The sequence below is a fragment of the Macaca nemestrina genome, chromosome 1 (genome assembly GCF_043159975.1).
Source record: "Macaca nemestrina isolate mMacNem1 chromosome 1, mMacNem.hap1, whole genome shotgun sequence".
NCBI classification, from domain to species: Eukaryota; Metazoa; Chordata; class Mammalia; order Primates; family Cercopithecidae; genus Macaca; species Macaca nemestrina.
The window spans coordinates 181,152,966-181,168,454 of NC_092125.1; the positions used below are offsets into that span (position 1 = coordinate 181,152,966).

The 15,489-nt window shown below is 36.1% G+C and overlaps 1 protein-coding gene across 11 annotated transcripts in view; it reads left to right on the plus strand.

Annotated features, from left to right (window-relative positions):
• Positions 1-15,489, plus strand: part of TUT4 (terminal uridylyl transferase 4) — a 130,313-nt gene that overhangs the window by 52,496 nt on the left and 62,328 nt on the right. For all 11 annotated transcript variants that reach the window (XM_071092957.1, XM_071092954.1, XM_071092955.1 and 8 more), the window contains 5 exons: positions 4,040-4,217; positions 5,720-5,808; positions 7,565-7,616; positions 10,405-10,474; positions 12,154-12,280. In XM_071092957.1, the coding sequence (XP_070949058.1) occupies positions 4,040-4,217; positions 5,720-5,808; positions 7,565-7,616; positions 10,405-10,474; positions 12,154-12,280 (516 nt within the window). The remainder of the gene's footprint in view (positions 1-4,039; positions 4,218-5,719; positions 5,809-7,564; positions 7,617-10,404; positions 10,475-12,153; positions 12,281-15,489) is intronic.

The following is a 15,489-nucleotide window of genomic DNA, read 5'->3' on the forward strand; positions in this document are numbered from 1 at the left end:
TTGCCATGCTGTTTTCCACGGTGGCTACATCATTGTACATCTTTATCAGCAATGCACAAGGGTTCCAATTTCTCCACATTCACACCAACTCTTGTTTTCTGCCCCCCCCCATAACAATCCTGATGGATATGAAGTGGTATTTCATTGTGCTTTTGATTTACGTTTCTCTAATGATTAGTGATATTTAGCATCTTTTCATGTGCTTATTTGGCATTTGTATATCTTTGGAGAAATGTCTATTCAAATCCTTTGTTCACTTTTGAATTGGGTTGTTTGTTTTCTTATTGTTGAGTTTAAGGGATTATTTATATGTTCTGGATATTAATCCCTTATCAAATACACGATTGCAAATATGTTTTTCCATTTTGTAGGTTGTCTTTTTACTCTGTCAGTAGTATCTTTTGATGAACAGAAGTTCTAAATTTCATCCAGTCTAATTTATCTGTTTTTACTTTGTTGCCTATGTCTTTTGTGTCATGTTCAAGAAATCATTGCCAAATCTAATGTCATGAAACTTTTCCCTTCTGTTTTTTTCTAGGAGTTTTATGATTTTACGTTTCTTAGTTACGGCTTTATAGCTGTAAGTTTAGGTTTTAGTTTCTTTCTTTTCTTTTTCTGTTTTTGAAATGAGGTCTCTCTTTGTTTCCCAGGCTGGAGTACAGTCATGGCTCACTGTAGCTTCTACTTCCTGCGCTCAGGTGATCCTCCTGCCTCAGCCTTCCAAGTAGCTGGGACCACAAGCGTGTGCCACCATGCCTAGCTAATTTTTTATTTATTTATTTTTTTTGAGACAGAGTTTCACTCTTGTTGCCCAGGCTGGAGTGCAATGGCACAATCTTGGCTCGCTGCAACCTCCGCCTCCTGAGTTCAAGCAGTTCTCCTGCCTCTGTCTCCCAGGTAGCTGGGATTACAGGCATCTGTCACCATGCCCAGCTAATTTTTTGTGTTTAGTAGAGACGGTGTTTCACCTTGTTGGTTGGGCTGGTCTTGAATTCCTGACCTCAGGTGATCCACCCACCTCAGCCTCCCAAAGTGCTGGGATTACAGGCATGAGCCACCGTGCCCGGCCTAATTTTTTATTTTTTGTAGAGGTGAAGTCTCAAGTGTGTCACCCAGGCTAATCTCAAATTCCTTGGCTTCAGCAATCCTCCTGCCTTGGCCTCCCAGAGTATTACAACTGTGAACCACTATACCTGGCCTAGTTTTAGTTTCTGACATTTAGGTCTTTGATGCATTTTGAGTTAATTTTTGTATATGATCTAAGGTCAGAATCCAGTTTCATTCTTCTACATGTGGATATTCAGTTTTCCCAGCAACACTTGTTGAAAAAACTGTTGTTTCCCCATTGAGTGCACTTGGCACCCTTGTCAAAAATCATTAGACCATACATGCCAGGGTTTATTTCTGGGCTCTCTGTTCTTTTTTTGTTGTCGTTGTTTTGTTTTGTTTTTGTTTTTTGAGACAGAGTCTAGCTTTGTTGCCCAGGCTGGAATGTAATGGCACGATCTCGGCTCACTGCAACCTCCACCTCCCTGGTTTAAGCAATTCTCCTGCCTCAGCCTCCCGAGTAACTGGGATTGCATACAGGCATGCACCACCACACCCGGCTGCCATATATATATATATAAAATTTTTTTTTTTTTTTTTAGTAGAGACGGGGTTTCATCATGTTGGCCAGGCTGGTCTTGAACTCCTGACCTCAAGTGATCCGCCCACCTCTGCCTCCCAAAGTGCTTATAGGCATGAGCCACTATGCCTGGCCTGGGCTCTCTGTTTGATTCCATTGGTCTATATGTCTGTCTTTATTTTTATTTTATTTTTTTTGAGACTGGGTCTTGTTTGTCGCTCAAGCTGGAGTGCAGTGGGTGCAATCTCAGCTCACTACAACCTCCACCTCTGGGGCTTAAGCTATCCTCACTTCAGCGTCCTGAGTAGGTGGGACTGCAGGCAGGCACCACCATGCCAGGCTAATTTTTGTATTTTTTATAGAAACAGGATTTCACCATGTTGCCTAGGCTGGTCTCTAAATCTTGGGCTCAAGCGATCCTCCCACCTCAGCCTCCCAGAGTGCTAGGATTACTGGCGTGAGCTACCATGCCCAGCCATGTCTGTCTTTATGCTGGTACACATACTGTTTTGTTTTGTTTTATATTTTGAGACAGTCTTGCTCTGTTGCCCAGAATGGAGTGCAGTGGCACGATCTCGGCTCACTGTAACGTCTACCTCCCGGGTTCAAGCAGTTCTGTCTCAGCCTCCCGAGTAGCTGGAATTACCATTGTGTGCCACCATGCCTGGCTAATTTTTGTATTTTTAGTAGAGACGGAGTTTCTCCATATTGACTGGTCTGGTCTCGAACTGACCTCAAGCAATCCGCCTGCCTTGGCTTCCCAAAGTGCTGGAATTACAGGTGGTGTGGGCCAGCTCGTCTGACCATGTTGTTTTGATTACTATAGCTTTGTAGTACGTTTTGCAGTCAGTAAGTGTGAATCCTCCAGCTTTGTTCTTTGTCAGGATCGTTTTGGCTATTTGGGGTCCTTTGAGAGTTCATGTAAGTTTAGGATTGATCTTTATATTTCTGTGAAAAATGTCATATATATATAAATATATATATATGTGTGTGTGTGTATATATATATATATTTTTTTTTTTTTTTTTTGAGACGGAGTCTTGCTCTGTCAACCCAGGCTAGAACGCAGTGGTGTGATCTCTACTCACTGCAGCCTCCACCTCCCAGGTTGAAATGATTCTCCTGCCTCAGTCTCCCAAGTGGCTGGGATTGCAAGTGCCTGGTACTATGCCCACCTAATTTTTATATTTCTATTAGAGATGTGGTTACACCATGTTGGCCAGGCTTGTCCCCATCTCCTGACCTTAAGTGATACGCCTGCCTTGGCCTCCCAAAGTGCTGGGATTACACATGTGAGCCACTGCGTCTGGCCTTTTATCATTTTTTCATTAAGTCTGTTGCTATTAGTCCTTTGGATGGATCCTAAGAAAATAGTACTGAAACTTAGATGCTTCTCTAAGACTTAGATTGTAATTAAGAATTGCAGAAATGGTCACAGAGACTTACAAAAATGAGTTTGACTTACCCCTCATGTTTGATAATGCTGTACCTGAGGTAAGCTTTACTTAGGTTACGTCTGAATATGGTAACAATTAGTGAAAATAGGAATGGACCAAAGTCTTTTAGTATATTTGGTTGGGTGGGGAAAACAACTAGCTTTAGCTATTATATCTGATGGGAGCGTCATGTTTCAAAAGATAAGAGATGGTTTCTTGACTGAAAAATGTTAATAGAAAATGCCTGTGTTATAATACTAAATAAAAGAGAACGATTGTGACTCAGTTGTGTTAAAGAATGAAAGAGATAGTAGGATATGAAATTGTGGGTTATTTTCTTCTTTGTATTTTCCTGTGTTTTATGTAGCTTTTGTAATAACATTTTTTAATCAGAAAATACATTAATTTATAAAAGTCGTTGCATATATATAGCAAAGTGTCTTTTTAGCTCCTCGATTTAAATTGGCTTTCAAACTTTTATCAGAACAGAGGTTTTTTGAACATTTTACATAGTGTTGGATGAAATCACAAAGAGAAATCACTGGTGAATAGTAGGCAGGAAGTTTTCCTGTGACCATTTAACTTGATACTGTATATGCTGATTAGATAGGATTCAGGACTTTTCTGCTACATCTAAGACAATCTGCCTTGGTGCAACAAAATCATCAAGTAAGTATTGTACTTAAGGTACTTTGGCTTTAATGTAGCATTTCAGAATTTATGCAGACAGTACAGTGGAATAAATTTTTAAAAACTTAGTAGCATCCCTTCCCCACCCAGTACCTCTTATTCTTAAAACCCTGCTTCCCAAAGGCAGTGGTCTCTCTTTTGTTCACTTCCATATTGTAGGTATCTGGTAGATGGAAGGTGAATATTTGTTGAGTTAGTTTATTTCTGTCTTTCCCTGCTAAATATAAGAACATTAAAATAGAAACTTTTTTTTTGTTTTTATTGTTGTGAATCATTACATTAATAGGAAAAACAAGAAGAAAGTGAGCTTCGTTCTCTGCCACCTCCTTCCCCTGCCCACTTGGCTGCTTTAAGTGTTGCAGTCATTGAATTAGCAAAAGAACATGGAATAACAGATGATGACCTCAGAGTCCGCCAGGAAATTGTGGAGGAAATGTCAAAGGTTATAACGACATTTTTACCAGGTAGAAATACATTTCGTGTTTGATTTTGAAAATCACAAAACTCTTCCCCTTGCTCCTCTTGAATTAGGGTACGTTTCTTAATGTTTTTCTTCTCTTTTCTTCTTAAAAGTAGATAAATTTTATTGTTTTATGAATTAATTTTTGAGGGAAATATTTCACACAAGGAAATTGAGAATTATGACACAGCACACTTTTGTGCTAAGAAAAAAAGATTTTAAAAATGCCAGATGTAGAATTGTTTCTTAGTGGTCAAATATTTTAGTTTTTCAGTATCACTGATTTCTGAGTGGACTGTTTTGTTATACTATTTTTAGTATAAACATTTCATCCAGTCATTGAACTAAATTTCTGTTGCCTGATGGTGGGGAAAAATCAATTTACTTTTAATAGAGCCTTTAGAAAACGCTTATTGTTTGGTACAAGGGAGTGTCAGATTTATTTTAGATATTTATATATGGACTATTTGCTTAGCCCATATCTTTTTTGCATCAGTATAGGGTTAAAGTAAATGTATCTGACATAAGACTTCTTCCCACCAAAGGGATTTTGGAAAGTTGATAAATTATACTTTCATATAGATCCATTTTGAGATTTATAAGAAAGAATATAAAATTGAAATTTAAAAATGGAATTTTTAAAGTATTTATATCATAATATGGCTTTCTACCTAAAATACATTGAATCCTTATTTAAGTTACATGTAAAAATTATTTCCTATGATAAAAGGAATGAAATTTTTATGGGTTTAGTGACTTGAATGACATTCAGACATTTTATGAACTTGAAAAGCAGACTTTCATATATATGTAACTGAGGATGAAGTTAAACTTTCTAAGAAACTAAATCTGCCTGATCTGTCCCAATCATATTATTTTCAAATTGGCCTCTGGTGCGATCCTTTTAACATTTGCCTTATTATGATTTTTGATTTTTGGAATAACAGGTTTCATAGTCTAGGAAAGCTGTAAGTAGTGTATTATTGCTTTTTTCTATTTTTATTTTTTTTCTATAAACTCTTGAGAACCACAGTGTTTTGGATTTTAGGTTTACAGAATTAATTGACTTGACTTCACTTCATATTTTATAAAAGCATTGGCATTGAATGTTTATGATTCTTTCCCCGAAGTGCTCTTACATAAATATTTAAGAATAAGTAAATGTAGTTTGTGATAGTAGCCATAGCTAAGTTGATACATTGGTTACTGTTGTATATTGAATGCTGAACATATTCTCGGTCATTTCTAAATGAACTATTACTACAATTTTGTTTAAACACTAAGCTTCTATGAGTAGTTTCTCTCTCCCTTCTCTGTTCCTGTACTCCATAAGAACCATTTTTGTTATTTTATAGATCAGTTAGAAAGGGTGTCCTTCTTGTATAATTGTCTTACCAGAAATGGAAGACGTAGAACTGAAGTGTGTGAAATTTTCCTGTTGCTGTTTTTTTACATCTGTCATATTTGCATGCTATTTCATGCGTTGATGTTTTTCCTTTATTCCAGAATGTTCACTTAGGTTGTATGGCTCATCTCTGACTAAATTTGCTCTGAAAAGTAGTGATGTTAATATAGATATAAAATTTCCTCCCAAGGTAAGTAATTAGAAAAGAGTCTTTCCTGTGTGGTTCTTAACTAGTACTTAGTAGTTTTTATGGATTATCTTTGTAGAGAAAGGATAGGGGAATATCAAACTCTGATTTGTGTAGTGTTACCATCATGACTAAACAGTCCTTTTGGAAATTACTATTACATTTCAGACAAAGGTGGCATAAAAGAAATAAGGGACAGGGGCAAAAGGAAGCAGAAGAGGAAAGCTGGAAAAAGGAAAAATGTTTATATTTGAACATGTTGAATAGTTAATACTTCTAGTAAGCAGTATAGAAGGTGGGAAGAGTTTTGAAATCAGATACCTAGATTCAGATCTTGGCTGTGATAAGCAAGTTGCTTGAACTTTTTGAGCTTCAGTTTTCTCATTTCCAAACAGGAATAATAATTTTTATATTAAATGAGATAATATTAATATATGTCAGGTGTTTTAGTATAGTATCTGGTACATATGGGTACCTTTAATAAATAACACCTAGAATCATTAAAACAATATTGATATTGTTCTAATATTGTTATCAGTATTAGAACAATATTGTTTAGCACTGCTGACATAATTGACATATCAATCTTTTAAAATAAGTCAATATTTTATGTTTTAAATTGAATAATATGTTTATGTTCAGGGAAGTTTGATTTGGGTGAACATTTGGTGTTTTTAGGCTGATACATTTACTTTATAATTCATGTATGGTTATTAAATATTTTTGTTGTTTGTTTTTTGAGACAGAGTCTCACTCTTTTGCCCAGGCTGGAGTGCAGTGGTACAATCTCGGCTTACTGCACCCTCCACCTCCTGGGTTTAAGCGATTCTCCTATCTCAGTCTCCTGAGTAGCTGGGATTACAGGCGCGTGCCACTATGCCTGGCCAATTTTTGTATTTTTAGTAGAAATGGGATTTCATCACGTTGGTCAGACCGGTCTTGAACTCCCAACCTCAGGTGATCCACCCGCCTCGGCCTCCCAAAGTGCTGGGATTATAGGTGTGAGCCACCGCACCTGGCCTAAATACTCTTAAATAGCAAAAAACACTTTAAATATTTGACAAGCTTGTTACATAAAATAGTATTTTTATTCTAAGCCTTTTGACTAAGCTGCCAGTTATCTATATCCCTTAAAGTTTTTATCTCAACAATTTTCTTTTTCACAGTCATCTGGTCAACTCCTTTCTTTTTTGTTTTGACAAAAAAGAACCTTTTCTTGCTTTAAGAAACGATTAATTGTAAGAGTGTTTCTGGAATAAAAGTGCTGCGTCATTTATTGTATTCTACTTCTTTGAACAAGATTTGTTGACGTAAAAGTAAAACATGGCTGGGCAAGGTGGCTCATGCCTATAATTCCTGTGCTTTGGGAGGCAAAAGTAGGAGGAATCCTTGTTGCCAGGAGTTCAAGACCAGCCTAGGCAATATAGCAAGACCCTGTCTCTTAAAAAAAAAAATACTAGCTGGATGTGGTGGCATATACTTGTAGTCCTAGCTACTCGGGATGCTGAGGCAGGAGGAGTCCTTGAGCCCAGAAGTTCAGGCTGTAGTGAGCTATAGTCATGCTGTAGCCTGGGCAATACAGGGAAACCTCATCTCAAAAAACAAAACAAAACAAAAAACCACTGTTTTGTTTTCATTATTTAAAACACAGAGCATGATTATATTTAAATGTTTTTCTTTAATGAAATTGAGTTCTCTTTAATGTTCTTCTGTCTGAACTTTGAAATTAGTATATTGATTTATTTTGAAACTTTTTTAGATAAATCATCCAGATCTTCTGATAAAAGTACTTGGGATTTTAAAGAAAAATGGTGAGTTTCTTTTCCTCTTTTTTTTTTTTAATTTGTCTTTCTAAAGTTACATGTGTTATTTATATATGGCTAACCAAGTTAAAACTAAACTGCTGGCATAGTTGAGTCATTGTATTACAAATGGAGATACACACACACACACACACTTGTTTAAGTATACTAGAAAATATAATTTAACTGTAACTTAGGTAAAAAAAAAATGCCATATTAAAATTGATACGTAGGGTGGGCACAGTGGCTCACACCTGTAATGCCAGCACTTTGGGAGGCCGAGGTGGATGGATCACCTGAGGTCAGGATTTCGAGACCAGCCTGACCAACATGGTGAACCCCATCTCTACTAAAAACACAAAATTAGCCAGTCATGGTGGCATGTACCTGTAGTCCCAGCTCCTCGGGAGACTGAGGCAGGAGAATTGCTTGAACCTGGGATGCAGAGGTTGCAGTGAGCTGAGATTGTGCCACTACACTCCAGCCTGGGTGAAAAAAGTGAAACTCCGTCTGGAGAAAAACAAACAAAAAAAACCTTCATATGTAAAAAATACTGCCTTTTGGGTAATTAAAAAATATTTGCTTTGAATATTATGGGCATTTCTTATGTAAAAGAAGACAGAAAACCTATAATCATTATGAGATCATTACTGAAAGAAGATTAGGGAGAGAGTTGGAATAAAAATGTATGCATGCATTGAGTAAATATGTTTTTTGCCACCTAAAGTATCTGTATTAATTTAGTCATTTATATTGCATCAATTGAATCATACCTAGTTGAGTTTTTCGTGTGTGCTTTGTCTGTCTGGATTGCCTTTGTAAACACATCATTCGTATAGGTAAAAAATTTTTAAAAATGACAAGATTCTCAAACCAGGCTCCAGGTCATGTATTACAATCTACAAGATTTTCTTGGTTTTTACTTACTGTTTTTCTTGTTATAAAGTAAATGCTTAAGATTAAGCTTGGAATCTGGAGCTAGACTTTCTGGGCTCAGATTTTAGTTCTGCCTCTTATTGTTTGTGTGTCCTTTGACAAATTATTTGTGTTAATACTTTAGCTTTCCCGTCTGTAAAATGGCAATATTATATTGTATCTTTTTGATGAGAAAGTTGTAAGAATGAGATAGGCTAAACTATAGTTTAGAAAAGCATGGGATATACAATAACTTCTTATTACATTTTTGCTGTTGTGATTGTTATTATTATCCTAAATTATATGAATCAAAAGTATCTGGCAAAAGTACTTGCAATTTGGGTTAGAAGAGAGAGCTTTTTTAAAAGCCATACTCTCTCATTGACTTTAATGTGAATTCTAAATTTTCTGTCTACACAATCAGCTCTTATTTATCAGTTTCCTGTTGGCCATTGTCTTAGGAAAGTAGTTTTCTAGGGATGAGTTTGGTACAGTTTATCCTATAAAGGTATTTTAATACAGTTTTGTTTCTTAAATACTTGTTTCTAATTGCTCAAAAACTTTAAAGTTTACTACAGATAAGAGGTAGACATAGCATTTACCTCTTAGGTATATCATCCTAGCACAGATATTTAGTATATGCCTTTTCCATCCAAAATATGTAAGTAGATCATCTTAAGTCATACAATGTAGGCTTATAAAACTCAGTCTGATTGTAAAATTGATTATTTCTTCCTTTATGTTCTTATTGTATCTTCTACAGGTTACCTACAGGATTTATTTGTTTATATATTTGTGTTCCAAACCCCTTACTGACCTTTTTTTTGCCTTACTCATTGTCATATTCATACCGCATAATGAAATTTCTGACATATAGGTCTTCAGCACATGTTTTTTGACTAATTGTTACAACAAGTACTATTGAGAAATTTTCTTTGAATTACAAGCGGTGGTAATCTTTCTGGGTTTTTTTGTTGTTGTTATTTTTGTTTTGTTTATTTTGAGACAGAGTCTCACTCTGTTGCCCAGGCTGGAATGCAGAGGCGCGATCTCAGCTCACTGCAACCTCTGCCTCCCAGGTTCAAGCAATTCTGTGCCTCAGCACCCCAAGTAGCTGGGATTACAGGCACGTGCCACCACACCCAGCTAATTTTTGTATTTTTAGTAGAGACCAGGTTTCACTCACTTGGCCAGGCTGGTCTTGAACTCCTGACCTCGTGATCTACCCATCTCGGCCTCCCAAAGTGCTGGGATTACAGGTGTGAGCCACCATGCCTGGCCAATCTATGTTTTTATTTAGATTAGACATTTATGGCATGAGGCTTACCCTTGGAGGTACAGAGAAAGATTGCAGGGTAGAAATGTGCTTCATCCAGTTAGTCCTTCCTTAGCAACTTTGATTAGGCAAACTCTTTATATGCTAATGGGAAATGTGGGCAGCAGAGTTAGGTTGCAATTATATTGGTAATTTAAAAGAACTAAACTGTCAAAGCATGATAGGTCCTCCTTTCTTGGCTCTTGTGGAACTAGCTCTCAGGAGTAAGGGATGTCCTCTCTTTGCTATATCTATTAAGGTTTAACAACTTTGACTAGATTATCTACTTACTTGGAAATATTAAAACTTTTAGGGATGTTAAGACCTTTCTTAAGGTGATTATAATTTTCGGACAGTATTTGGGACTGTACCTGTGGTTTGTGATATACAATGAATGACATCAAGAGAGGTAAGAGATTCTGTTGGGTTGGTGCTCATAATGAGAAGAGTGGATTATCCCACAGAAGCAATGAGGATGATTTCCAGAAGGAAACTGTTACTTAATATTTACCGTAGAGTACATATTTTAGAGATGTTGACATTACCTTACTTTTTTTTCCTTATTAGTATTATATGTAGATGTGGAATCTGATTTTCACGCTAAAGTTCCTGTTGTGGTGTGCAGAGATCGAAAAAGGTTGGTAACAACAAAGAGAAAATATTTAAAAAAAGAAACCCCAACAACCAAATTTGTAGTGAATGATGTCTAAGAGAGAAAGTTTTTGCTTTAGATTTCTCCTTGGATAAATATGACTAAGCTAGTTTCTATTCATTAAAAATAGCAAGCTTACCAAATGCATGTGAACAAGAAATATGTAGAACACCAGACAGTTGAAAATAAAATACTCTAGGCAAAACTTTAATTTTTTTTTTTCAAGTCATTCACTCACCCAAGAGTATTGCATTTACTTGTATGTAGGTACTACTTTGCTCTAGGGGTACAGACATAAATAAGAGCCTCTCTAGAGTCACTTGAGCCAAGGAATTCAAGACTAGCCTGGGCAGCATAGTGAGACCTTGTCTCCACAAAAAATAAAAAAATCAGCTGGGCGTGGTGGGTGTGTGTGCCCAGCTACTCTGGAGGCTGAGGTGGGAGGATGGCCTGAGCCTGGGAGGTTGAGGCTGCAGTGAGCCATGATTGTGCCACTGCACTCCAGCCTGGGTGACAGAGCGAGACCCTGTCTCAAAAAAAAGGAAAAAAAAAGCCTGTCTTCTCAAGGATCTCACAATCTATTAGAATTTAAGTTTTTAGTTCACTTAAATTGAATGAGTTGGTTTAAATTGAATAAACTCAAGATCAGTTCTAAATTGAAGACTGATCTTGCCTTTCTAGTTAGACGTCTATAAGTCTGAGAGAGCAAAGTGCCTTTGAAAGCAAAAACTAAATCCTGTTTGAAAGTAGTATGGGAGACATGGAAACAATACAGAAATGATATTCTTTTATTGATTATTGTATTATATTTTAAGATCAAAGTATTTTCTTATTCAAAGCTAGATGAATCTGTGGTGATCTAGTTCAGATTTTTTACTTTCTAAACTAGAAAAATGAGACTTGGAGTGGTTATCAGTGGTTTATCAGTTTGTCCAGATTCACATCATTTAGGGGAAAACTATAATTGGAAAATGGAGGCAAAGTGACTTTTAGCGTTTTTTCTGCCACATTGTGTTAAATTGCCTGTGTGTTACACCTGAGATTTATTCTCCCTGCTTTCAAAATGTCTTCATTACACTTCTGTCACCCCATTTAAGGTAGCTGCTATTTTCACTTATACAGAAGCATAACTTGTGGGTTAATCTGCAAATCCTGTCTAATCTTTACTCTGAAAATAACATGTTAGTACAGTTGTGAAAGCTTGGATAGGAAAAATTAGAGTCAAGAAGTATAGCCATTCAGTTAAGTATTCATTTTTTGCTATTATCATGTACAAAGCAAGAGGAATGAACTAGGAAATAACCTTGCACTATTTGACAATGAAGAGATCAGTGCCCTGTCTCTCATGTATATCAGTTTTGGTAATTCATAATGCTGCTTTTGAAATTAATTTCTCATTAACTTAAATACTAAGTTTGGTTGAAATTTATTTCTGAAGTACAAATGAATGTTAAAAACATCTTTCTTTAATTCGTATGGAACTCTAGTAATGGAATGACATGTAGTTTTCAGTTAGCTCTAAATTTATAAAAATATTTGTTTTTATTAGGGCTCTTAAGGTACTATATTACAATATGATAACTAGAAAGAGTAGCCATAGGATTTGAAGTATTCTGCTTTTAAGGGTATTAATACAATGAAATTTGTTTCTTTCTCATTCACAGTGGTTTACTTTGTAGAGTGAGTGCGGGAAATGATATGGCATGTCTCACTACTGATTTACTTACTGCCCTTGGCAAAATAGAACCTGTCTTTATTCCCTTGGTGTTAGCCTTTCGCTACTGGGCTAAGGTAAGTGAAAGAAAGGAAAACTACTTATTTATATTTTTAGAAGGAAATGTGTTTAATCTTCAAAATTAGGCCTTTTCTTGTAGCATGTAACATCAATCATAGCATGTGGGACAGAGTAGTTTCCTGTGCTTGACAGAAAGTGGTGTGGCAGGTTGTAATTTATGGACATAAAAAATAAATTTTTATAGACACATACACTTATTGATATATTTTAGAATTTTTAATTGTCATGCTTTATTCTCCTTTTATGTACTATAGAAATGTTCTCTTTCATATCAGCATATGAGGCTCAAGTTTTCAGTCTTACCGTAAGTTAAACTTGCAAGGTTTTAACATCTATATATGTTAAGATTTTTTTGTTGGCGTATTTTTTTCCCCAGTCTCTAAGAATGCTATTCTCTTTCCTCTAAATCATTGATAACATGTACCAATTTCTGATCGGGCAACTGCTGAGCATTCGTTATTTAAGTTTCCTAAATTAGAATTAATTTGTATATCTAAAGGCTGTGGTTGACCTGTGTTTATTTCTTTGGTGTGGGGATAGAGAGGAGTGGTTAATTATCAATATCAGTCCAAATGACTAGAGAGAGAGACTCTAGCTTTTTGTTTGCGTATTCCTGCCCTATCTATAGAGTATTCATCACTTGTTAGACTGGTGATAAGTAAATTCTCAGTCGTATACAAAGAAAACCGATTAAGGGATGGTGTTAGAGTGGTAACTTCATAGCAAAAATAGAGAAGTCTCTGGAATTTTTTGTCTGGACTCTGTTTAGAGAATTGCCCCCATGCTTGGGGCAGCACCAGCTGGCTGAGTGTAGAACAGTCAGAAAGCCTAAGGTTGGGGCTTCTGTATACAAAGCAAGGCGTTTGTATTTGCTGTTTCCCTCCTCTAGAATGTTCTTACCTTAGGTATTTAGAATGCTTCACTCTTACTTTTTTCAAGTTTATGCTCACATTAATTACCACCTGCCATACATAAATTTGTTGCAGTCTGTTCTGTGAAACTGTAAACTCTTTGGCGGGGGGTGGTTAATGTTTTATATATTCACGGCTGATCCCCACTTCCACTTATCTTACTGTGTCAGCACATACTAGGCACTCAGTAAATGTTTGTTGAATAAATGACCTAGCTTCTTCAGAAAGGAGTTTGTTTGTTTGTTTGTTTGAAATAGAGGTGGGGTCTCATGATGTTGCCCATGCTGGCCTCGAACTTCTGGGCTCAAGTGGTCCTCCCACCTTGCCCTCCCAGGTGCTGGAATTACGGGTGTGAGGCTCTGTGCCTGGCCAGAAAGATTTTTAACCCGTGGAAGTGAGTGGAGGCAGTAAAATAGGTTGAGGGAGGGTGACTACTTCCTCTCATGTATCTTACACTCTATGCCTAGCATACTATAGGAAATCAGTGCTATGAAATGGAGTAAACCAATTCCAGGTCTAGTTTTTTTTTTTTTTTTTGCTAAGTTTTTTTGTTTTTGAGATGGGGTCTCTGTTACCTAGTGCTGGAGTGAGCAATCACGGCTCACGGTAGCCTCAACCTCCCAGGCTCAAACGATGCTCCTGCGACAGGCTTCCTGAGTAGCTGGGACCACAGGCGTGTACCACCATGCCTGGCTAATTTTTTTATTTTTTTTGTAGAGGTGGGGTCTCATTTTGTTGCCTAGGCTGGTCTTCAACTCCAGGGCTCAGACGATCCTCCCACCCTGGCCTCCCAAAGTGCTGGGATTACAGGTGTGAGCCACAGCACCCAAGGCTTTGCTAAGTCTTTGAGCAAGGTACTTTACCTATCTGAGCTTCAGTTTTTTTTCACCTGGAGAGAATATTTTGGTAATGCTATTAGATAATTAATGAGAATATACTTCAGGCTCTAAAATTCTACAGAAATATAAAGGATGATGGAATACACTTCTTTGTTGGTACTTTTAAATTATGCCCTAATTTTTTTTGCGGTCATAAAGTCATGTCAGTTTTCTCCCAGACATTGTTCTATTCAGTAAAATAAGTAGTCTGTATTAGAAGATTATAAATGATACTCAAATATGTTCTTTTTATTTTGGAAAAAAATGTGGCCTATAAATGTTATTTCCTAAAGTGACTCTTGGAAAAGGTTGCTCATGGTGTTTTAGTACTTCATCCATATAGATTCTAAATATGCCAGTCGATGGACACTGAAACATGCATTACAAAACTGGTTGTACGGTAGTTCTTTTCTGTTTGCAACAGAATAACATGTCTCATTTTTGTCATTTGTGTTAGTTGCAAAGAAAGATTTTTCATGGTATTCATTTTCTTAAGAAACTTAGAAATAATTACTAGTATATTTTTCTTCTAAAGATTTTTTAAATAGCTTCGTTTTTCCTGAAGTTTTAAGCCATATTGTACATTATCTAGTTAAGCATGCATTTTCCCATGATTTGGGGGTTCAGAACAATTCTAGTATGTAATTTATTCTTTTAACTGTGATATGAGATTGCAGTTGATTATTCTCTGGCTGTCTCTTAAGTAGTTATAGTCTTTGCATTTTGGTAATAGGAAATAGTTTTCTAAATAAAGCTTCTTAACTCCAGGCAGCAGAACTCTTTAGCCTTATCATCAGTACATTATTAGTCAAGTTACCTGACTTAGAGCCACTTTTTGTGGTTAATATAAGAATTGCATTTTAGCACTATTTGACATCTGAAAGAGATATCTGGGTTTTAAGAGCTGTCTCTTAAACTGCCTTAATCTTGTTCATCTGTGAGATGTCTGGTGATGTTAGCAGAATATATTGACAGTTCTTTATCGTTGCAAAGGAATTTTTGGTTAAGTCGAGTTATTCATTAGGCAGTTTACCCTTGTCTTAATATTTTGGATAAGTGAGAGTTTATTCTAGTGGAATGTTTCAAACTCTTTTTGACAAGTGTTTTTAGTTGTCTTTTATTTTGAGTTGTAATCTTAAATGTACCAAGATATTATACTACAGTATAATTACTCTATATTATTATTACCTAAATCTTCATTGTCTACAGAAGAAAACAATGATTTAAAAATGAATCCAACCAATCCAGTATAGACCAATTGTATATAGATGCTACAATCTAATGAAATATAAGCAAATGAAATACATCCATGTATCAAAGGTTAATATGCCATGATCATGCATGATTTACTTCAAGATTATAAGAATGGTTTAATATTAGGAAGTCTATTCACATAATTTATTATATTAACACATG